General features: G+C 45.9%; 1 protein-coding gene across 4 annotated transcripts in view; it reads right to left on the bottom strand.

The window, feature by feature from the left end:
- The window catches only part of LOC123745649 (high affinity cGMP-specific 3',5'-cyclic phosphodiesterase 9A), a 147217-nt gene that overhangs the window by 9528 nt on the left and 113081 nt on the right, over window positions 1-24608 (bottom strand). For all 4 annotated transcript variants that reach the window (XM_069312188.1, XM_069312189.1, XM_069312191.1 and 1 more), the window contains 7 exons: window positions 22061-22188; window positions 18801-18933; window positions 13498-13599; window positions 9483-9618; window positions 6947-7069; window positions 5447-5559; window positions 1236-1386 (listed from right to left, as the gene is read on the bottom strand). In XM_069312188.1, coding sequence (XP_069168289.1) covers window positions 1236-1386; window positions 5447-5559; window positions 6947-7069; window positions 9483-9618; window positions 13498-13599; window positions 18801-18933; window positions 22061-22188 — 886 coding nt within the window. The remainder of the gene's footprint in view (window positions 1-1235; window positions 1387-5446; window positions 5560-6946; window positions 7070-9482; window positions 9619-13497; window positions 13600-18800; window positions 18934-22060; window positions 22189-24608) is intronic.

The raw sequence follows: 24608 nt of genomic DNA, 5'->3' as shown, positions 1-24608 counted from the left end.
CAAAAAAACTGAATAATAAGACTAGCTGTAACAGGTGGCAACCCATACATAATACAGAGATGGATCCTGAAAGAACACATGGCACAGATTCTGGAGAATGATCCAAGGTAGGCCTCACTGAATGCCAAACACAGTTGGAGATGAGACAACGGTAACCTGCTGTGTGAGAGCCGGGCCACAAACCCAGCACCTGAAAATGCATCCAAGTGAAGAGGTAAAGTAAGCCCAGCAATAAATAGGAAATAAAGACAATCAAATATCCCAGGATAGCAAGTCCTCAGACCTAATTAAAATACAGCTGACCTTTAAACACGCCACAAAAGAGATAGGTGAAATATGGCCAGGGACAGAAGCTACTGATCTTACCACTCCACCATAGGTGAGCTTCAAGGGCTCAATAACCTGGGGCCAGCAGAAGCCAGCAGGTAGGCTTCGAGCCCACTATAAAAACTAAAATGTGCACAAGGAGCAGGTCCATGTGTGATCGCAACACAATCACAGATGACTACACTCCCCATAAGAGACCCTGCAGCGAGGAACACATGGTGTGCAACTCAGAAATGAGGCAATTGATGAAGAGTCAGTTTGTAGAGGAGGAACCCAAACTTCTCTTGGGGTTCCTGGCACACAGTCACATCTAAAGCTAGGACGTATGCAATGTGGATAATAGTAAATAAAATCATGAAGGAGAAAGGAAATAATAAAGCAATGGACCTGACAGGACTAATGCTCCAGAGATATCCAACATCACTTTGCTTCAGCATGAACTTAACTCAGGTTCTATGCCCTTATGCAATGGCTTTGCAAGTGAGTGAGGGGGACAGGCTGTTGGAATCCCAGCAGACCTGGGTTACTACTTTATGGCATCACGGGAATTGTGTTGACCCCACAGCAACGATCATTTGGTTCATTACTTTTGAGTATCCAATTTTCTTCAAGAAGATGCTTGTTTGGTTCCATTTATGCTTTCTGTTGTCTTTTTCTTATTTTTGGGTTGATCTCAGATTTTTAAGTTCACCTTGACTCAAGAGTGAACTCGATTCTGGTCCTGGGTCTTGGTAAACAAGAATGGGCCTCTATGGCCTTGTGCATTCCCTTAAGACTTAGCTGGACCAGTGCTCAGCTCAGGGAGCTACTGAGGAGGACATCCCAGAATCCCTGGAAAACACATTGCTGTATATGCTTGTGCACAAGTTCCTTATCACTTCCTCACAAAGAACAAAAATTGGACATACAAGATTGATATGAGCTCTGTTCTCAAAGTCGAACTCTGGTATTATCTCACGGAAGTCGGAAAGAATCTCATTGTGGCGTGCCATGTCCGTCGCTAGGATGCACCGAATCATTCCCTCCCTTATCTTCTTGTAGTCTTCTGCCGACACATTCCTGTAATACATACACAAGCCAATCTTACCACTAGAACCAATCAACCAAATTAAAATAATGCAATACAGTATATTACACTGTACATGCAAAACAAATGTGTTAAAACCTATTTCTTGCATTCAAGTCAAAGTGTTGTATGCAGATTACACACCATATATTTCTATCATTACTCACATGTATTGTTTCACTAGTGCTGTCAACTCTTGAAATCTCAATACTTGGAGGGCAGCACATGAGTGGATGTGTGGAGGGCAGCACATGAGTGGATGTGTGGAGGGCAGCACATGAGTGGATGTGTGGAGGGCAGCACATGAGTGGATGTGTGGAGGGCAGCACATGAGTGGATGTGTGGAGGGCAGCACATGAGTGGATGTGTGGAGGGCAGCACATAAGTGGATGTGTGGAGGGCAGCACATAAGTGGATGTGTGGAGGGCAGCACATGAGTGGATGTGTGGAGGGCAGCACATAAGTGGATGTGTGGAGGGCAGCACATGAGTGGGTGTGTGGAGGGCAGCACATAAGTGGATGTGTGGAGGGCAGCACATGAGTGGATGTGTGGAGGGCAGCACATGAGTGGATGTGTGGAGGGCAGCACATGAGTGGATGTGTGGAGGGCATCACATAAGTGGATGTGTGGAGGGCAGCACATGAGTGGATGTGTGGAGGGCATCACATTAGTGGATGTGTGGAGGGCAGCACATAAGTGGATGTGTGGAGGGCAGCACATAAGTGGATGTGTGGAGGGCAGCACATTAGTGGATGTGTGGAGGGCAGCACATTAGTGGATGTGTGGAGGGCAGCACATAAGTGGATGTGTGGAGGGCAGCACATAAGTGGATGTGTGGAGGGCAGCACATAAGTGGATGTGTGGAGGGCAGCACATTAGTGGATGTGTGGAGGGCAGCACATTAGTGGATGTGTGGAGGGCAGCACATAAGTGGATGTGTGGAGGGCAGCACATAAGTGGATGTGTGGAGGGCAGCACATAAGTGGATGTGTGGAGGGCAGCACATAAGTGGATGTGTGGAGGGCATCACATAAGTGGATGTGTGGAGGGCAGCACATGAGTGGATGTGTGGAGGGCAGCACATGAGTGGATGTGTGGAGGGCAGCACATGAGTGGATGTGTGGAGGGCAGCACATGAGTGGATGTGTGGAGGGCAGCACATGAGTGGATGTGTGGAGGGCAGCACATGAGTGGATGTGTGGAGGGCAGCACATGAGTGGATGTGTGGAGGGCAGCACATGAGTGGATGTGTGGAGGGCAGCACATGAGTGGATGTGTGGAGGGCATCACGTGCATAATCATATGCATACAAAATTTAAAAAGTCTGACACAAAAATGTAAACTTTATATAAACACATTATTCATATTTAAGCCTTTTTGTTCTTCATCTATGTATATTCTCTAAGGCAAGTTGTGCTCTAATTCCCACTACCTAAACTCTGGTTATTCTTTGTACACACATGAATACACAGTCACAGTAATTATTTTAAATTTTTTGGGTATATACAATATAACATGTTTTTATTTATTAAGCAAGTTTCTGGGTTCTCCACTGTTGGTAAAAAGTGTTAAGTTCATTAAAGAACCATTGGCAAAGTGGTTTTGCTACTTTTATTGGGAAGTACTGTACTTTTATTGCCCTCAGTAGCTTCGTGAGTCTCGTGCTAGTTCAGCCGAGTCGTAGGGAGATGCTCTAAGCCTCCAAGACCCAACCTTGCTTACCGGCAGCTAAGACCAGAATTTGGCTCACGCTACTAGGCGAGGGCAGCCTGGAGATCAAAGCTCAACCCAAAACTGAGAAAAAGTCCCATCAGAAAGTAAAATGCAACAAAGCAAAGCAATTCTGAAGAAAATTAAGCACCCTCTGGTAACAGGGTAAATGCTTGCTGCTAAAGTGTAAAGTGTAAACATCCTAATAGTGACACACCCGACTGCCACCGGGTGGCAGCTAAGGTTATACCAGAGATTCCGGTAAGCTTGCCTGTACCGTTTACCCAGTCTTTCTTGGGCCATGTTTCCAGACACTTTTGGGCCACATGATACAACACTTCAAGCCAGGGTATCCAGTTCTTCCTGGGCATGGTGCCCATTGCTCACAAGTCTGGCATTTTCTGGGTTGCGTGCCTTGGTATAGGGGACTTTGCTCTGGCCCCCAAGTTCTGAGCTCGGGTTCAGTTGGTTTGACTTCACATTTAGATGCTGGATGCTGTATTGTGGTTGACATTGCTTTGCCTACTGACCTAGAGGCCTGGAATTCCTCTGGGTATTCAGATCTGGTGACTGATTCCTGGGACTATAGGCCCCTGGGTTTAGAGGTTCCCTGCACTCGGGACTCTTGCCTAGCATCCCTCTGTGCCCTGTAATTTTGGCCAGCCATTGGTCTGACCTCATTCCTATGCTCTGTGTTGCCTGGCTGCTTGGCTGCTGTTTGAGTTTTGGGCTTGTTCTGAGGTCTACATAGGAACCGACCTTTAGCTTTGCTTGGCGTATCCCTCAGCCCAGCTGCACTTGTTTTGTTTAGGTGTTTGGTATATCACAGGTGCCCCTCTACCCTGGGCCCTCCTCTTCTGCAGTCTTCTCCTATGGGTAAGCCCTGGCTGCAGTTTTGTTTATGGATTTGTTCCTTTTCAGAAATGCAGACTGTCTCAGCTGAAGCACCATTGCAAATTAGCTTTGAGAGCTTCCGAGGGGGCCTTCATAGATATCAAATGTGGAATGTAATGAATCATTCTTTCTGTTGGGACCTTCAGTAGCTCCCTGTCCCCCACCATGTTCCATTCTCCTGTGTGGAATGGAGAGGTTTTGTTTGCAGGGCTCGGAAATGGGGGCTGGCAGTCTGGGATCCCAGATGACCTGGGCTGCCACCTGGTGGTGGTCAGGTACATCATTGTTAGGTTGGTTACAATGATCCAATTAGTGAACAAATCCACAAGAGCTTTGATGGGTGTTCGAACCTATGCACTGGGTGTTTCCAGACACGCTCTAGTCAACTGTACCATGACATGGTAAAAAGAATTGCAACCTGGAGTGCTACTGCCCCCACGAGGATCCCGAGACTTCCACTGAAGCCTAATCAGGGTTTCATACAATTTCCCCTTGCACTCGGGCTCCATCGACCAGTAGGTTCTAACTCTGACTTCAATACACAATCAAATCACGTTAATGTGATAATGTGATTTCTCTGAGAGCCAGATTCTAGTTGTGGTCTTTGTTGGCAAGGATGGGGCTCTGGGGCTTAGTGTATCTCCCTAAGGCTTGACAAGAACAGCACTTAAGCTTGAAGAGCTACTGAGGGTGGACACTCCCAGAAAAGGGAAATTTCATTACATTTATGAATTAATCTTGTTTAATAATGGAATTTGTTATATATTTATCAGTGCCATGTTTTCTCCATAATATGATCTGCTTATCAATTTATATATTGCATATTTTTGTAAGATTTATTGCAGAATAAATTTGGCTAGAAAGATTTTTTTACTTTAATGGATATTTAGTGGAGGCGACATTCAGTAATGTAACTATTGTATTTTCTTTAGTATTAATATAACTATGCATTTTCTTTTATTCCACCAGCAAAGCATTTGGAATATACTCTATGCAATATGGAATATACCCAGCAATAAATGGAATATGGAATATACCCAGAAATATACTCTGTGTATAGAGTATATTGATAGATATGTCTGATAACCAGATTCAATACTGTACTGTAGTTAGAGTCGATGGTACAGAACCTCTGACTTTGTCCTGAATTGTCAGACAGTTCAATATTGGTCTTTCAACAGCAAAAACACTATACAGTATTTAGAAATTGATTCTGCTATACCACAACAAAATGTTGTCTCAGCAGTACAGTCAAGTTAAGCACCATTTTGTCTAGCTAGTAAGTGGATGGGTGATCATGCAAAAAAAGTCTCGCCCTGGGCTAAGGTAACCTTGAAAATACTTAAGAGGCTTCCTTTTTCTCAAGTGATATATCCATTTCTAAACAGGAAAATACTAGAGATTTTTATATCCAAACAAGGAAAATGACAAATTTATAAATTATTTACCTAAATATATTGCACTCGTTCCTCTCCAAGACAGTAAACGCAACAGAACAATGGTGGTTTTCCAACGGTGAGATGTCGTTGTACCTGAGTGCCAACTCTGTCTTGGCGTTGATCTGCAAGCATGTGCAAGTTGTCAATGAGAGATACAGGTATATGTCAAGTTGTTAAAAGCATAACTAAACTTGAAGACACTTATTTTGTACAGAAAACTTAATTAAAAGAATTGAGAAATATTGTGTAACAGTCAAGGAATGAGCATTGCCTTTACTGAAGAACATACAATATTACACATTCATTAAACCTCAAAATGCAGTCATCATCATTTGTGTCACTCCATGGCTACTGCAGTCATAGTCATTTGCTAATTTTCATTATTACTGCCTGCTCTTTATACCAATTGTGTAAGTCTGATTTATAACACATCTACTGTACTGTACATGGATGTACAGTACAGTAGTTAACCAAAAACCCAAGAAAAATCCCAGCGCTGAATGTAATGAAACGCCAGTTTCTGGGCGAGCCCCAGAGGCTCTCTGGCACTCCCCTTTCCTTTTCCCTCCAGTCGGCAGCTTTTATCCTTCAAGAACTGGGAGGTGGTGACCCAGCTTGGGGGAGGGTGGCACTAATGAGCAGGGGGTTAATTGGACTAAGTTTTGTTAGTTTTTCTTTGTGGGGGAGTTCTTTTGTTGTTTTGAGGGCGTAGATCGCATTTTCCAACCAGGCAGTACTCTGTTTTCATTCGCCTACCTTTCTGGGGGCTTCCCTGGGCAATGGCAAGATAAACTTTACATGTAAAGTGTTCATGAGCCATTGCTCCCTGCACCTCTGTGAGGGGGGCTCCTGGTGGTTCTGGCTCTGGTCCCCACTAGGCATATAAGAACTCTGTGACTGATGACCCTAAGTAATGTGGCACTTAATCAGTATGTGCCCCATCGGCTTGAGGGAGCCAATGGGGCTCCCCACAGAAACCTTGCTATTGTTGTAATTGCTAACTATGCAATTATCATCAAATGGGATTTTGTCTACTGCCAGTGTTTGAATCCCTGTCTGGATGCCATTCCCAGATCAAATTGCTGCAAAGGAGTGGATTGCAAGATACTTCAATTGAGTTGTGCCAAGAACACTTACCGTATGCACAATGTAGGTGTACATATTGTATTGTAGGCCTATATACAGTACTCAATCACTGTTTTTTCAACTGAATAAACATCAAGTTCTTCAACACAAACATTACATTTTGTAAACTGACAAGTCAAGAAATGAACGTAGAAACTATCCAAGTTGAATGTCTTAGTCTGCTCCGTTCTAAGAAGTGTTAGCACTCTCACATGGTGTTCTGTTACCATCTCACCACCCGCCTTCCTCTTACAACTCATGAAACCACTCAAGGTGTAGATTTTGTCCACACAGTTTGTGACAACTTTTGATGATAGCTGCATTCCGAAGTTTAAAGATAAGTCAGACTGCATGTCAAGTGTCTTTCTAAGCCCACTTACACACCTGGTAGATATTGTTGAAGCCAGGATGGTCCAAGTCATGACATATACATGATGTCAACAGGATTAGGACGTCCAAATCTCCTAATCGTCTTTGTAAGTCGCACTTGCAGATCATGCCATACATCTGGAGTGTATCAAGCAAGAATTTCAACCAATATTAAAACTACATTTATATATTAGATACAAAGGGTGAATAAAGATTTCCTAAAGAAAATAATAATCTACTTATCACATATATGGTTAAGGTCTCTGATCTGTGGCAATACCCACCTTGCGAATATTCATATTCTCATTCTCTCTCTCTCTCTCTCTCATTCTCTCTCCTCAAAAATATTGAATATCAATAATTCACTAACAATTTGTGAAATTTCATTATCTTACCACTAAGTTATTTGGCCTCACAACCTTGTAAATATCCTGAATATCTTTTCAGAGAGAGAGAGAGAGTCTCTTGTAAGTGGCAACATTTGCTACAACCATTCTTTAAGGTTGACTGCATACCTTGGCCTCTGTTTAGCCTACACCTCGTATATGGCTGTCTTTAAGTTGAAGACTTTCTTTATAGTAACCCTCCTGTTCAATGAGATGTCTAAAGGACTTTTTTTCAATTCTGTAGTGGTTTGTTATCTTTTAAAATTATATCACGATCCATAAATTGGATGAAGGATATTACATTAGTGCCGAGTACATAACTATAGGTATTACCCCCATTATTATCTCATCCTGCTGATGGTGCAAGTGGTTGTTATCAAGAAATAGTGTCACTGTTATTGTGTGGCAGGCCAACACTCTGTAAGTGTTCCGTCATGTCCGAGCCAAAATGATCTTCAAATTTGTCTCAAAACAAGTCTTCAGACTTCCACACACTTTACAATCACTGGTAAATTTATTTTTTAACTGCTAGCTACATTGGCACATAACAGTATAGTGACCCTCTTTCTCTCTATTCAGCTTGTATCCAGCAAGTGCAGTCAGGGAGCCGGTCGGCCAAGCGGACAGCACGCTGAGCTTGTGATCCTGTGGTCCAGGGTTCGATCCCGGGCGCCGGCAAGAAACAATGGGCAGAGTTTCTTTCACCCTATGCCCCTGTTACCTAGCAGTAAAATAGGTACCTGGGTGTTAGTCAGCTGTCACGGGCTACTTCCTGGGGGTGGAGGCCTGGTCGAGGACCGGGCCACGGGGACACTAAAGCCCCGAAATCATCTCAAGATAACCAAGATTCTCCCATTTATTACTGCATATATTTGTGCAACTGTGTCAGTACAGTACTAGCCTTTCTTTTTATCATTATACATTTACATAAGAGATAAATTATTGTCTTGGAAGATCCCTTCTGCTGTAGTGATGTACCCACTGTATGTTCTGTATCAGTCAACTCCTCCCTGCATATCCATAGATGCTTAATACCTTGGCAACTCTTAAAATGCCTTAGCCACCTCTCCCAATATGAACACAGCTCGTTAACATTTATTTGCATATGGAAATCTTTTGCCTTGCCATGAGTAATGTATTTAGAACTAATGTTTTAGTTTTGTACCATTAGTGCTTGCCTCGAACACAGCATCTTCAACACTTTATGTTAGCCTGACTCACTACCTTCCTCTGCCACATTGCATTATCATATTCACTTTCAGAATAACAAAGATCTTATCTTTAGCCTCGAAAATACATTTAATACAAGTTGGTTATGGCTGCAACTCTCCTCTTATTTAAGAACCTATACTTTCTGCTAAAAATTCCTCACCGAATGTTTCGTCTTGGGTGCACTGCTGGTAGAAACCATTACAAACACTTTACTGTAACTGTATTTAGAGTGTGGTGTGAACACTGAATGCCCGTGCATATCAAAAATGCAACAGACAGATGCAGGTTGGGTACACTCACAAAAGACACTCTTTATAACCCTTGAAGCAGCCAGATGGAAAAATTAAAACTCTTAATATGACACTTAAGGAGTCACATCAGTTGACAATTGAATACTGCAGTCTTTTAGTTCAAACAGATGGGAGTTGGTTATTGTAAAAGAAATTTGGAATTTGGAAATTTGTCCTGTTTTCACATCAGAACAGGTTATGTACTGTAATGTATATATATTGTATTAATGAAAATTTGTAATGTATGTACTGTGCAGAAAGAGTATTGCTAACACTAATTTAAGTGTGTCCTGTATATTTTCAATACATATTAAAACCTGACTGCACATATACTGTACAATACTACTGAACTTTATTTTGTTATCCAAAACGATTATGGGTTTTGCGACACGTCCAATTTTTCTGACAAAATCTTTAACAAAAACCACAATGTGTAGTTATACACTAGTACTGTAGTTATACACCAAGTTTCCATGTTGTTACTTTTAACAACTGTATCCTGCACTCACCATTAAACAACTGTATACAATACATAATTTATTATATGCAGTAGTACTGTATAAATATAGTATTTACAGTACTTTATTGGCCACCCTATATATGAAAAGAAAATGTATTTTTAGCCCAAAGATAAATAGTAGTAAATAAAACAAACTGTCTCACCATTTGGGTGACGCAGAAGGCATGCTGGAAGTTGTGAAAGGGAACTTGATTATAACAGTGGTAGACCCGACACAAGAAGCTCCGCAGCACCTCAATCTCGATGCCAAATTTAGTTAGCAGATCCAAGTCATTATACCTAAAATGTACAACAATTGTTACAATTATACATTATGTATAATATTCATATGTATTTTAGCCTAAATAACATGTTTGCATTATGTGTTTCGCAGTTGTTAGGTTATGTTCTATACTGTATTACTCACATATTATTTATAAATATAATCAATCAAGGTAAAAAACTGTGGGCTGTGCCAACCAATTTGAGAAATATGAGAGACACTTAATACTGTATCAATGTATTATACATTGTTTAAACTTTGTAATATGAATAACTAACATTAATGTTGTTATATAATGAGTTATAATGATAAATATAAAAAGAGTGATCTGCAGAGCCAATAAAATTAGCTAAAAGACCAAAGTTCACAACTTTTAAAAAATTAAAGACAGCCCAAAAAATATTTTAATTCAAATTAAGCAGAATGGAGAAGAAACAAAACAGAAGTACAGAGATACCGAGGCCTAATATAGTATATATATATATCTGCTATATTAGGCCTAGGCATATTTGGTTTGGTTTTCAGCTTTAATTTTTCTGGCCTCTATAAAGTAAATACTGTACAGTAGTAACAAATTCTACTACCCAAGTGTCCAGTACATCAATATATACTCACCTAATTGTACTCACCTAATTGTGCTTGCGGGGGTTGAGCTTTGGCTCTTTGGTCCCGCCTCTCAACTGTCAATCAACTGGTGCACAGATTCCTGAGCCTACTGGGCTCTATCATACCTACATTTGAAACTGTGTATGGAGTCAGCCTCCACCACATCACTTCCTAGTGCATTCCATTTATTAACTACTCTGACACTGAAAAAATTCTTTCTAACGTCTCTGTGGCTCATCTGGGTACTAAGTTTCCACCTGTGTCCCCTTGTTCGTGTCCCACCCGTGCTGAAGAGTTTGTCTTTGTCCACCCTGTCAATTCCCCTGAGAATTTTGTAGGTGGTTATCATGTCTCCCCTTACTCACTCCCCTTACGAGGAGTATGTACGATGGTCCGCATATCAAAAAAGTACCATCTAAACAAAAGTACTATCTGTAGGTGGATGTATACAAGTAAATAATAAAACGATAAAGATTCTTAAAATCAATAATATGATGAGATTTATAAAATAAATATCCAAATATTGATTTATAAATAAGTTTGAAGATCAAAGGTTCAAGATCAAGATGATTGATTAAAACCATTGAGACCAAGATCAATGGAAGATCAAGGAGAATAACATCTTAATACTATTGTATAGTCAGGGGAAAGGTCGGTCACCAGAGAAGTATAGTCAGGGGAAAGGTCAGTAACCAGAGGAGTATAGTCAAGGGAAAGGTCAGTCACCAGAGGAGTATAGTCAGGGGGAAAGGTCAGTCACCAGAGGAGTATAGTCAGGGGAAAGGTCAGTCACCAGAGGAGTATAGTCAGGGGAAAGGTCGGTCACCAGAGAAGTATAGTCAGGGGAAAGGTCAGTAACCAGAGGAGTATAGTCAAGGGAAAGGTCAGTCACCAGAGGAGTATAGTCAGGGGGAAAGGTCAGTCACCAGAGGAGTATAGTCAGGGGAAAGGTCAGTCACCAGAGGAGTATAGTCAGGGGGAAGGTCAGTCACCAGAGGAGTATAGTCAAGGGAAAGGTCAGTCACCAGAGGAGTATAGTCAGGGGGAAAGGTCAGTCACCAGAGGAGTATAGTCAGGGGGAAGGTCAGTCACTAGAGGAGTATAGTCAGGGGGAAGGTCAGTCACTAGAGGAGTATAGTCAGGGGGAAGGTCAGTCACTAGAGGAGTATAGTCAGGGGGAAGGTCAGTCACTAGAGGAGTATAGTCAGGGGAAAGGTCAGTCACCAGAGGAGTATAGTCAGGGGAAAGGTCAGTCACCAGAGGAGTATAGTCAGGGGAAAGGTCAGTCACTAGAGGAGTATAGTCAGGGGGAAGGTCAGTCACTAGAGGAGTATAGTCAGGGGGAAGGTCAGTCACTAGAGGAGTATAGTCAGGGGAAAGGTCAGTCACCAGAGGAGTATAGTCAGGGGAAAGGTCAGTCACCAGAGGAGTATAGTCAGGGGAAAGGTCAGTCACCAGAGGAGTATAGTCAGGGGAAAGGTCAGTCACCAGAGGAGTATAGTCAGGGGAAAGGTCAGTCACCAGAGGAGTATAGTCAGGGGAAAGGTCAGTCACCAGAGGAGTATAGTCAGGGGAAAGGTCAGTCACCAGAGGAGTATAGTCAGGGGAAAGGTCAGTCACCAGAGGAGTATAGTCAGGAGAAAGGTCAGTCACCAGAGGAGTATAGTCAGGGGGAAGGTCAGTCACTAGAGGAGTATAGTCAGGGGGAAGGTCAGTCACCAGAGGAGTATAGTCAGGGGAAAGGTCAGTCACTAGAGGAGTATAGTCAGGGGAAAGGTCAGTCACCAGAGGAGTATAGTCAGGGGAAAGGTCAGTCACCAGAGGAGTATAGTCAGGGGGAAAGGTCAGTCACCAGAGGAGTATAGTCAGGGGAAAGGTCAGTCACCAGAGGAGTATAGTCAGGGGAAAGGTCAGTCACCAGAGGAGTATAGTCAGGGGAAAGGTCAGTCACCAGAGGAGTATAGTCAGGAGAAAGGTCAGTCACCAGAGGAGTATAGTCAGGGGGAAGGTCAGTCACTAGAGGAGTATAGTCAGGGGGAAGGTCAGTCACCAGAGGAGTATAGTCAGGGGGAAGGTCAGTCACCAGAGGAGTATAGTCAGGGGAAAGGTCAGTCACCAGAGGAGTATAGTCAGGGGAAAGGTCAGTCACCAGAGGAGTATAGTCAGGGGAAAGGTCAGTCACTAGAGGAGTATAGTCAGGGGAAAGGTCAGTCACCAGAGGAGTATAGTCAGGGGGAAGGTCAGTCACCAGAGGAGTATAGTCAGGGGAAAGGTCAGTCACCAGAGGAGTATAGTCAGGGGAAAGGTCAGTCACCAGAGGAGTATAGTCAGGGGGAAGGTCAGTCACCAGAGGAGTATAGTCAGGGGGAAGGTCAGTCACCAGAGGAGTATAGTCAGGGGAAAGGTCAGTCACCAGAGGAGTATAGTCAGGGGAAAGGTCAGTCACTAGAGGAGTATAGTCAGGAGAAAGGTCAGTCACCAGAGGAGTATAGTCAGGGGAAAGGTCAGTCACCAGAGGAGTATAGTCAGGGGAAAGGTCAGTCACTAGAGGAGTATAGTCAGGGGGAAGGTCAGTCACTAGAGGAGTATAGTCAGGAGAAAGGTCAGTCACCAGAGGAGTATAGTCAGGGGAAAGGTCAACACAGTGGGGCGGGCAAGGTCAACACAGTGGGGCGGGCAAGGTCAACACAGTGGAGCGGGCAAGGTCAACACACTGGGGCGGGCAAGGTCAACACAGTGGGGCGGGCAAGGTCAACACAGTGGGGCGGGCAAGGTCAACACACTGGGGCGGGCAAGGTCAACACAGTGGGGCGGGCAAGGTCAACACAGTGGGGCGGGCAAGGTCAACACACTGGGGCGGGCAAGGTCAACACAGTGGGGCGGGCAAGGTCAACACACTGGGGCGGGCAAGGTCAACACAGTGGAATTAGGCAAGGTCATACGGTGCAGCACCTGCTTGGAATCCATACCTTGTGAAACATAAAACTTAAATCGAAAAAGTGCAGAAGTTTGCTACTAGATTAGTGCCAGATCTTAGATGGTTAACTTATGAGGATAGGCTGAAGGAACTGGCCCTCACATCCTTGGAGGACAGAAGAAGTAGAGGAGATATGATAACAACATACAAGATACTGAGGGGAAATAGACAAGATGGACAAGGCCAGCCAGGCAAGGTCAACACTGTGACATCAGGCAAGGTCACGGTCAACACATGTGACGTCAGGCAAGGTCAAGGTCAACACAGTGAACGTCAGACAAGGTCAACAAGGAGTAATCAGAGGTCAACCTACATGTGCTGGAGCAAGAGAAGGATCTCCCACTCCTCCCAGACCCAGTTGTTGAAGGTGGGGAGTCTGAGCAGCGTCCGCGTGTCCTCCTCCACCACACCGTCACTACGGGAAAAAAGCCATTGATGAGTGATGAAGATTTAGCCACCCAAGAGATGATACTTACGGGCATGAATAGCCCCGTAAGGGAACACACAACTCTCTCACTCACACTCATATAGGCGCCTCACAGAGTATTTTGTCGGGGACAGGTAGCTTGTGTGTCTGTGTACTCGCCTAGTTGTGCTTGTAGGGGTTGAGCTCTGGCTCTTTGGCCCCGCCTCTCAACTCTGTGTGTGTGTGTGTGTGTGTGTGTGTGTGTGTGTGTGTGTGTGTGTGTATATATATATATATATATGTCGTACCTAGTAGCCAGAACGCACTTCTCAGCCTACTATGCAAGGCCCGATTTGCCTATTAAGCCAAGTTTTCATGAATTAATGTTTTCTCGTACTACCTAACCTACCTAACCTAACCTAAGCTTTTTTCGGCTACCTAACCTAACCTAACCTATAAAGATAGGTTAGGTTAGGTTAGGTAGGGTTGGTTAGGTTCGGTCATATATCTACGTTAATTTTAACTCCAATAAAAAAAAATTGACCTCATACATAGATGAAATGGGTTAGCTTTATCATTTCATAAGAAAAAAATTATAGTAAATATATTAATTCAGGAAAACTTGGCTTATTAGGCAAATCGGGCCTCGCATAGTAGGCTGAGAAGTGAGTTCTGGCTACTAGGTACGACATATATATATATATATATATATATATATATATATATATATATATATATATATATATATATATAAATACCCATACCCCCAGCACGGGTATGGGGTTAATATATATATTATATATATAAATTGTTCACAACATCAGTAAATTAGTGTGTATAGAGACTTGGGGGTCACGTCTTGAACCTATTAGGCTAAAAGAGACTACTGATATAACTTGAACTATAACAATAGCTTCACAAGACTGTAACTTGCTTAGTCAAATGAAATTTTGGGCTTCAGTTCCTGACCCCATTAAGTGCCTCTGTAACCCCCCCCCCTCTCCAATACCACCTACAGCACGGGTATGGGTGCATAATAAATTGACATGAAAGATTGAACAAAAGCAAAGCAAATCAAACGTATGCTAATTACCACACATAATTATACAGGTTGTAATACTCTTTGATATGAAGGCTAGACTCTTCTTATACATTGGGCCAGATTCACGAAGCAGTTACGAACGTGTGCATCTTTCCTCAATCTTTGACGGCTTTGGTTACATTTATTAAGCAGTTTACAAGCATGAAAACTTGCCAATCAACTGTTGTTATTGTTATAAACAGCCTCCTGGTGCTTCGGAGCTCATTAACTGTTTAATAATTGTAAACAAAGCCGCCAAAGATTGAGAAAAGATGTACAGGTTCGTAAGTGCTTGCAGTAACTGCTTCGTTAATCTGTGAATCTTCGAGAATCTGAATTAAAAACTGTATGACTCTAATATCTATATATTTATACCTTTATCTACATAATATCTATATACCTATTATCTACATATATAAAAAAAAGATAAAAAAATGCCAATTGAGAATTCGGTGAAAATTGAGAGTTAGCGTCTTTGTTGATGAAAGAGAACGTTAAATAATGTTGGGTGGCGCCGGAGTGCAGACTATGCAAGCAGGGGGTAACCCAAGCCTATATTCCCTGGCTCTCAAGTGAACGCATTTGCTTATACAAACATATACCAGCGGCAGGGGGGCCTCTGTAGCTGATGATCGCATTTGGAACCTGTTTGCTCAAACGTGTATAGATACGCGTCATGTGAAGTAGAGCGGCTATATATGAAGGCTCTGGCACACTGCAGTTTTACGGGCTATTCATGCCCGTGCCACCTCTTGGGTGGCTTAATCTTCATCAATCAATCAATCACTGCAGTTGGCTCCTGGATCATTATCTACTTTATCCAATAACAACCAGTTCGAAGTTGGCCTCGGGGGACGTGGGTAAGCCCAATAGGCTTCGTGTCTCCGACTGTGAGAAGCAAAAGATGGCGCGAGTCTCCCCTTGAGCAGATCTGAAATCAGGTTGACTGGGTTCTTCAGTCTACGTTGAGGTTACCTTGAGGTGCTTCCGGGGCTTAGCGTCCCCGCGGCCCGGTCGTCGACCAGGCCTCCTGGTTGCTGGAATGAGTCTAGTTGTCAATGGTTATCAGCAATAAAATTGATTGAAGGATTCAATCCCGTCAAGAAACTGGAACGATGGGAAGTGTTGCAACTTGTAATCAATATGAAACTGATCTACTGGCAGGCTACTACTGTGGTCCTGGGTTCGATCCCAGGCGCCGGCAAGAAACAATGGGCAGAGTTTCTTTCACCCTATGCCCCTGTTACCTAGCAGTAAAATAGGTATCCTGGGTGTTAGTCAGCTGTCACGGGCTGCTTCCTGGGGGTGGAGGCCTGGTCGAGGACCGGGCCGCGGGGACACTAAAAAAGCCCCGAAATCATCTCAAGATAACCTCAAGATAAGATAGGCCATTTTGCGGCGACGATGCAGGTCCGTGATATAGAACAACATTCTCCATTTTCTTCCAAATACTATGTCAATGTTGTCAGCGGTGATCATTAAACAATATGAAGTACAAAGGTCCAACCCGTTCTCGCACTCAATATTGGCTTATTTAATAAGTGCATATGTGACATACTAATTGATTGTGAATATTTTAGTTTACCTTGATAAGCTTCATAGAAAATACCGACCTCACCTAACCATCTTAGTATGTTACGATAAGCATCTTATTGCTTCTTAATTACAATTATCACTTAACCTATACCGTTGATAGGTTAAGTAATAATTGCAACCTTAATACACGGCTTGAAGTTCCTTGACATTGTTAAGGTGTTGGGTCGGGATGTGGTGGGCCGCAGACTTAACACAGGAGTGTGGTGCTGCTGGCCTCTGCTTTTCAATGTCTGTGTAGCTCAAGGTACGGAGGCAGACGTGGTTCAAGTCCCTCGAAATTAATACGAGTTTGGTGGACAACACTATTTCATGAATGCATAATTAGCCGTGTTGTTCCACTGGATTAACACCCTTGGGTGTGGCACCATGGATTGTTGGCGAAGCTTCAAGTACTAACCATCTCTGGCTGTCTTACATCTCACAAGTGACTACCTCCAAGATCTCTTAATGTAGCAGTGGGTAAAACTATCTCTCTTGCCTATTTAATGTCTTTGCCTCATTCCCTCATCACAATCGACTTGAGAATGGTCCAAGACGGACCGAAACGTCGTCGTCCCTTCACGTTCTAGTGTGTGGTCTGGTCAACAAACAGTGTAAAAGATTACTTTCAGAGCTAGCTTGCCGCAGGGCGACGCGCTTGGCCCCTTGTAGGAATGTCAGCTTTAATGATGAACACATCAACCACGAATCTCAGGAGTATGCTGATGATTATACTCTAATCTTTACACATACAAGAGAGGATATGGTAACATTGTCTGCCGAGGACAATTGCTAAAGAGATCTGTGCCGGACGACTCATTTTAGGTCTTGACCCGTCCTGACTGGGCGTATCTTAATTCAAATTCAAATGTTTGAATAAGCCAATCAGCGACTTCAACACCACAGAGATGTCGGCGGCGTTACTGGTATGTACAAGGCCAATGTTTCTGTTGGTTCCCCACCTGCTTCAACTTCCTGGACAACCAGCGTCTCTTTTATGTTTAGTTCAGTTATTATGCACCCTATACCCATGTTGTGGGAAGGGTTAGAGGCACATAATGGGCTCAGGGACTGAACCCCACATCAGCCGGTGGCTGCACAAGAGGGGCTCAGTCACCAGCTGTACAAGAGGGGCTCAGTCAGCAGCTGTACAAGAGGCCCAGTCACCAGCTGCACAAGAGGCCCAGTCACCAGCTGCACAAGAGGCCCAGTCACCAGCTGCACAAGAGGCCCAGTCACCAGCTGCACAAGAGGCCCAGTCACCAGCTGCACAAGAGGCCCAGTCACCAGCTGCACAAGAGGCCCAGTCACCAGCTGCACAAGAGGCCCAGTCACCAGCTGCACAAGAGGCCCAGTCACCAGCTGCACAAGAGGCCCAGTCACCAGCTGCACAAGAGGCCCAGTCACCAGCTGCACAAGAGGCCCAGTCACCAGCTGCACAAGAGGCCCAGTCACCAGCTGCACAAGAGGCCCAGTCACCAGCTGCACAAGAGGCCCAGTCACCAGCTGCACAAGAGGCCCAGTCACCACCTGTACAAGAGGCCCAGTCACCAGTTGCACAAGAGGCCCAGTCACCAGCTGCACAAGAGGCCCAGTCACCAGTTGTACAAGAGGCCCAGTCACCAGCTGTACAAAAGGGGTTCACACACTAGCACCCTGGCGGCCGTGTCGTCAACAACATCCCTCCATCACCAATCATTCATTATCCCTCCAGCTGAATTGACCTGAGGGCCACTAATACTAGCGCCCCCGACGAGGATAGGAAGCCGGCGGCTTGTCAAAGGTCCCCCCCCTCTCCCCACTTGCCCCCTGATGATCTATTCCAGTTATATTTTACAACCCACGACAGGCTGAGTGACTGGCATTTGGTACATGTTGTGTGATGTAGTGGGTTATAATAACAACTTCTAGTCCATTGCTCACATGAAGGTTCTGGAACACAACTGACTACTCTCTCTACTTAACATAAATTTAACGTTAATATTAAATATAATATAGCTAATACTAATAACGAAATAAACTCATTAAATATATCAATTTATGTGTTAACAAGACCTGAAGTAGGATGAGAGAGAGAGAGAGAGAGAGAGAGAGAGAGAGAGAGACAGAGAGACAGAGAGACAGAGAGAGAGAGAGAGAGAGAGAGATAGAGAGAGACAGAGAGACAGAGAGAGAGAGAGAGAGAGAGAGAGAGAGACAGAGACAGAGACAGAGAGACAGAGACAGAGAGACAGAGAGAGAGACAGAGAGACAGAGACAGAGAGAGAGAGAGAGAGAGAGAGACAGAGACAGAGAGACAGAGACAGAGAGACAGAGACAGAGACAGAGAGACAGAGACAGAGACAGAGAGAGAGACAGAGAGACAGAGACAGAGAGACAGAGACAGAGAGAGACAGAGAGAGAGAGAGAGAGAGAGAGAGAGAGAGAGAGAGAGACAGAGAGAGAGAGAGACAGAGAGAGAGAGAGACAGAGAGAGACAGAGACACACAGAGAGAGACAGAGACACACAGAGACAGACAGAGAGAGAGAGTAAGAGAGAGCAGACGACACTCACCATATCTCCCTGAACTTGGAGAAGACGGTAGAGAGCTCCTGGTCCACCTTCCTGCGGTATTGAACGTGTTTCCAATAGGGGTGAGTCTCCGGCAAGGCGCCCAGCGGCTCCCCAATCCCCTCCTTGTAGAACCCTGCAGCAGAGACCTCGATCAGTGTGGTGTCGGGGCATGTCATAGGTTGGGAGAGAAGAGAGAGAGAGTGTCCGTACAACGTGAGAGAGGACAACAAAGGTGGCGTGGTTGAGGTCTAATTTACCAGGTCCCAGCACAACAATCTCCCAGTTGTTCACATCATTCGTAGGCACCGCACGCCTGGGGGCGTCTAGGCGCAGCGTACGGGTTAACTGGCTCTGTTAACGCTACGTTAATATGTGCTTGGTTAGTTGTTTGGGCATGTCCAGGAAGCTTAACATACGACAAGTTAGCTTCCAATGGGACAATTTAACATGTAAGAAAACAAACAATGTTGGACACGATAAGGTTGAATTAAGTTAGGTTAATCGCACACACTATTAAATAACATGCTAAGCTTGGGTAGAATAAGTTCAAGTTAACTTAAGTTAGGTTATAATAAATGAATGTTAGCTAGGCGCACTTAACTTAATTCAGTAATTAATGAATATTAACTAGGTAAACCCAGAGACCACCACAGGATCAATCAATTCAGGGAATGAGAATACAGTATGATGTTTAAGACAACGGCAGTTGACCAACTGTCGTCATTTGAATTTGAATTTATGGGCGTCACCCACCCTACCCTCCGCCATAGGATCGTCAGGGCTCCAGAAGGAAGCTGATTAGTTCGTCGCCTCGCCCACCGATAATAGTAATCACATACACGCTCTCACTGTGACATTTATAATAGACCTGCCGAGTGGTTCTGGGAAAGCCAAAGTCCCAAGCATTATCAACACTGGCGCCGTGGACGCGTCGATATCGTTCGAAAGTTAGATAATGACATTAAACCCGTTGAACCTGTCCCTCTTTCAAATTGCGTTTGAATTCAGCCGTTTGCCAGGATGGCCGAAAATGGACGTAATTTGAAAATGAAAAATAATGGAAATTTAATTTTGGATTTGTTTTTTTTTCCAAAATAGCAGGTTAAGGGTACCTTGGTAGGTTAGGAGGGCAGGAAGGTCTCCTAAGGGTTCATAACGTCATGAAAACCGTTAATTGAAAGTTTCCTCTCCTAACCTAACAGAGTAAGCCGGACGACTCTAGACAGAAAACGGGACAGTACGTCACTTTCGTGAGCCGATTTCATTTCAAATCACGTCCATTTTTAGCCATAGGGAAGGGAACTATGAGGAGAAAGTGCCAAGCCATTACGACTATATAGCACTTGGAAGGGGTCAGGATAAGGATTTGGGATTGAACGGGGGGAAAGGAATGGTGCCCCAACCACTTGTGGACGGTCAGGGATTGAACGCCGACCTGCGTGACGGAAGACCGTCGCTCTACCGTCCAGGCCAAGTGGTTGGATTTTTGGCCATAGTGCGCATACGAGTGATAGGCGACTTTATTTTTAAGAGGATGGGTTGGTATGTACTTGTTGACGGAGTTGGCGGTCTTCTCGGTTATCTTGAGGTTATCTTGAGATGATTTCGGGGCTTTTAGTGTCCCCGCGGCCCGGTCCTCGACCAGGCCTCCACCCCCAGGAAGTAGCCCGTGACAGCTGACTAACACCCAGGTACCTATTTTACTGTTAGGTAACAGGGGCATAGGGTGAAAGAAACTCTACCCATTGTTTCTCGCCGGCGCCTGGGATCGAACCCAGTACCACAGGATCACAAGTCCAGCGTGCTGTCCGCTCGGCCGACCGGCTCTTCAGGGGGGACTGCTCAAACTCTGCCGGGGCCGCGTGATTAAAATGTGATATTCTCTCCCGTATTGATTAATTCTGTTACGAATTATAGTTTTGTGTATATCTACGGCTAGGGCGGGTTAGGCTAGGTGTTCTGATGGTAATTATTGGTATTGGCAGTTGATGGACGAGGCATTTGGACGGTCGGTAATTCGAGGTTTTGGCTAAGAATGCTTAGGAGGACGGGGGGGTGGGGGGTGGGGGGGGTGAGGGCGACCTGCCTGTGGGGGTGTGTGGGGGTGAGGGCGATCTGCCTGTGGGGGTGAGGGCGATCTGCCTGTGGGGGTGTGTGGGGGTGAGGGCGATCTGCCTGTGGGGGTGAGGGCGATCTGCCTGTGGGGGTGTGTGGGGGTGAGGGCGATCTGCCTGTGGGGGTGAGGGCGATCTGCCTGTGGGGGTGTGTGGGGGTGAGGGCGATCTGCCTGTGGGGGTGTGTGGGGGTGAGGGCGATCTGCCTGTGGGGGTGAGGGCGATCTGCCTGTGGGGGTGAGGGCGATCTGCCTGTGGGGGTGAGGGCGACCTGCCTGTGGGGGTGTGGACGACCTGTGGGGGTGTGGGGGTGTGGACGACCTGTGGGGGTGTGGGGGTGACAGCCGCGCTCTCCCGAGGCAAACAAGGCTATATATACGACAACACCTGTCATTCACATACATTCAATTCCCGCGGCCGGACAGAAGCGGTTGGGCACGTTTCCTTTGATCTGACGCACCTCTCCTAGCAGTAAATAGGTACTCGTGAGTTAGAGAACTATTGTAGCGTCGCATCTTAAGATAAGCAGTTGGCCTTAAGGGACTTTGAAAAGCCTAATAACCTGTTTCAAAATATTTCAAATAAGCCTATGAAAGATGGCAACAAAAACGGCAAAAATAATATAAATGCAAAATATAAATGAACATAAAAATATTAGTATATATATATATATTTTTTTTTCCTTAGCGTCCAATAAACCAAAATGGTCCATGAAAAGGGCCAAAAGGAGGAGAAACTCGACCACTCTCGGCGGAACGCGTCTGGCTGGGACCATTATAATTGGCCCGTCACTCAAGAGATGGCGCTGACGGCAGCCATCACGCCAGGCGCCCTTGCCAGCATGGCCGCCCCTGTCCTCAGGCAGGATGTACTCCCCTAGCCAGGACAGCTGTAGGGAACACTCCCCTAGCCAGGACAGCTGTAGGGAACACTCCCCTAGCCAGGACAGCTGTAGGGAACACTCACCTAGCCAGGACAGGTGTAGGGAACACTCACTTAGCCAGGACAGGTGTATGGAACACTCACCTAGCCAGGACTGGTGTAGGGAACACTCACCTAGCCAGGACAGGTGTAGGGAACACTCACCTAGCCAGGACAGGTGTAGGGAACACTCACTTAGCCAGGACAGGTGTATGGAACACTCACCTAGCCAGGACAGGTGCTCGGTAGTTTCTAGCCTCATCCGGAAGGCGTCGACGGCTCTCCGGAGTTCGTCAACAACAGGTGGCAGGTCGGTCTTGAGCGAGGATACGGTTCTCTCCACCTCACACAGCCTGCAGTGGTGAGACTGTCTTAGTGTGGGGGTACCTAGTGCATTATGGCTGTACGACACTTTATTATGGGGGTACAACACTTTATTATGGGGTACGACGCTTCATTACATTCATACGATGCTTCATTATGGAGTACGACACTTCACTGTGGAGTAGATGCCTTATTATGGGACAAGATTTTACAATTCACACGAGTTGTAGTGCTAAGGTACACCTTAGCATCTTCAGAGGCAGAGGGAAAAGTGAATACAAAAGACCAACTACATATTCTAAACATACCACATATACAACAGATACTATATATTCCTTGGCGAGCGGAGTGTGATTATCCGGTTCGGAGGACCAACTATTGAGAATGCAGGTTCCTGTGTCCTCACTGGTCGGCCAACGCGGTACAACATGGTAGATGAGTAAACTGGCAGTTATCATTTGGTTTTGTTGATGGTAGACGTTCCCAGGTGTGAGCTGGTCATTGATACTGTGGACCAGTGCTTGATGATAAGTTTTTCCTATATGTATTCCCGTCCACTTTACCATGATAGCTGCCATCCTCCCCCACCTTCACTACCAGGGCTGCCATCCTCCCCACCTTCACCACCAGGGCTGCCATCCTCCCCACCTTCACCACCAGGGCTGCCATCCTCCCCACCAGGGCTGCCATCCTGCCCGTTCAACAAAGGTTGCCCGTCCAGTAATAAACAGAAGGTGGGATGCAATACAACTCACGATGACCTCATTAAACGTTTTATATAAGTGTGCCAGAGTGCTTGGCATCGTTCTGCATGAGCGAGGGGTCTGTGGCAACACTGGCTCCCCATACAGGCCAGGAGTGTGTGGCACCACTGTGGCTCCCCATACGGGCCAGGAGTGTGTGGCAACACTGTGGCTCCCCATACGGGCCAGGAGTGTGTGGCAACACTGTGGCTCCCCATACAGGCCAGGAGTGTGTGGCAACACTGTGGCTCCCCATACGGGCCAGGAGTGTGAGGCAACACTGTGGCTCCCCCATACGAGCCAGGAGTGTGTGGCAACACTGTGGCTCCCCATACGGGCCAGGAGTGTGAGGCAACACTGTGGCTCCCCCATACGAGCCAGGAGTGTGTGGCAACACTGTGGCTCCCCATACAGGCCAGGAGTGTGAGGCAACACTGTGGCTCCCCCATACGGGCCAGGAGTGTGTGGCACCACTGTGGCTCCCCATACAGGCCAGGAGTGTGAGGCAACACTGTGGCTCCCCATACGGGCCAGGAGTGTGTGGCACCACTGTGGCTCCCCATACAGGCCAGGAGTGTGAGGCAACACTGTGGCTCCCCATACGGGCCAGGAGTGTGAGGCAACACTGTGGCTCCCCATACGGGCCAGGAGTGTGAGGCAACACTGTGGCTCCCCATACGGGCCAGGAGTGTGAGGCACCACTGTGGCTCCCCATACAGGCCAGGAGTGTGTGGCAACACTGTGGCTCCCCATACGGGCCAGGAGTGTGTGGCAACACTGTGGCTCCCCATACAGGCCAGGAGTGTGTGGCAACACTGTGGCTCCCCATAAAGGCCAGGAGTGTGTGGCAACACTGTGGCTCCCCATAAAGGCCAGGAGTGTGTGGCAACACTGTGGCTCCCTGTCTCTCAGGGTAAACAAGATTCTCTTTCCTTACTTCAAACATTGATTTTTTCATTTATAAAAGTCCTCCACTCTCATCCATCCCCTCTCTACTCTCACCCAACACTCTCTACTCTCACCCAACACTCTCTACTCTCACCCAGGACTCTCTACTCTCACCCAGGACTCTCTACTCTCACCCAGGACTCTCTACTCTCACCCAGGACTCTCTACTCTCACCCAGGACTCTCTACTCTCACTCAGCACTCTCTCACCCAACACTCTCTACTCTCACCCAGGACTCTCTACTCTCACCCAGGACTCTCTACTCTCACCCAACACTCTCTACTCTCACCCAACACTCTCTACTCTCACCCAACACTCTCTACTCTCACCCAACACTCTCTACTCTCACCCAGGACTCTCTACTCTCACCCAGGACTCTCTACTCTCACCCAGGACTCTCTACTCTCACCCAGGACTCTCTACTCTCACCCAGGACTCTCTACTCTCACCCAGGACTCTCTACTCTCACCCAGGACTCTCTACTCTCACCCAGGACTCTCTACTCTCAACCAGGACTCTCTACTCTCACCCAGCACTCTCTCACCCAACACTCTCTACTCTCACCCAGGACTCTCTACTCTCACCCAGGACTCTCTACTCTCACCCAGGACTCTCTACTCTCACCCAACACTCTCTACTCTCACCCAGGACTCTCTACTCTCACCCAACACTCTCTCTACTCTCACCCAGGACTCTCTCTACTCTCACCCAGGACTCTCTCTACTCTCACCCAGGACTCTCTCTACTCTCACCCAGGA

This window comes from Procambarus clarkii, chromosome 71 (assembly GCF_040958095.1).
Source record: "Procambarus clarkii isolate CNS0578487 chromosome 71, FALCON_Pclarkii_2.0, whole genome shotgun sequence".
Taxonomy (NCBI): Eukaryota; Metazoa; Arthropoda; class Malacostraca; order Decapoda; family Cambaridae; genus Procambarus; species Procambarus clarkii.
The sequence above is the reverse complement of the archived record's forward strand: the minus strand, read 5'-3'. Positions and strand labels throughout refer to the sequence as shown.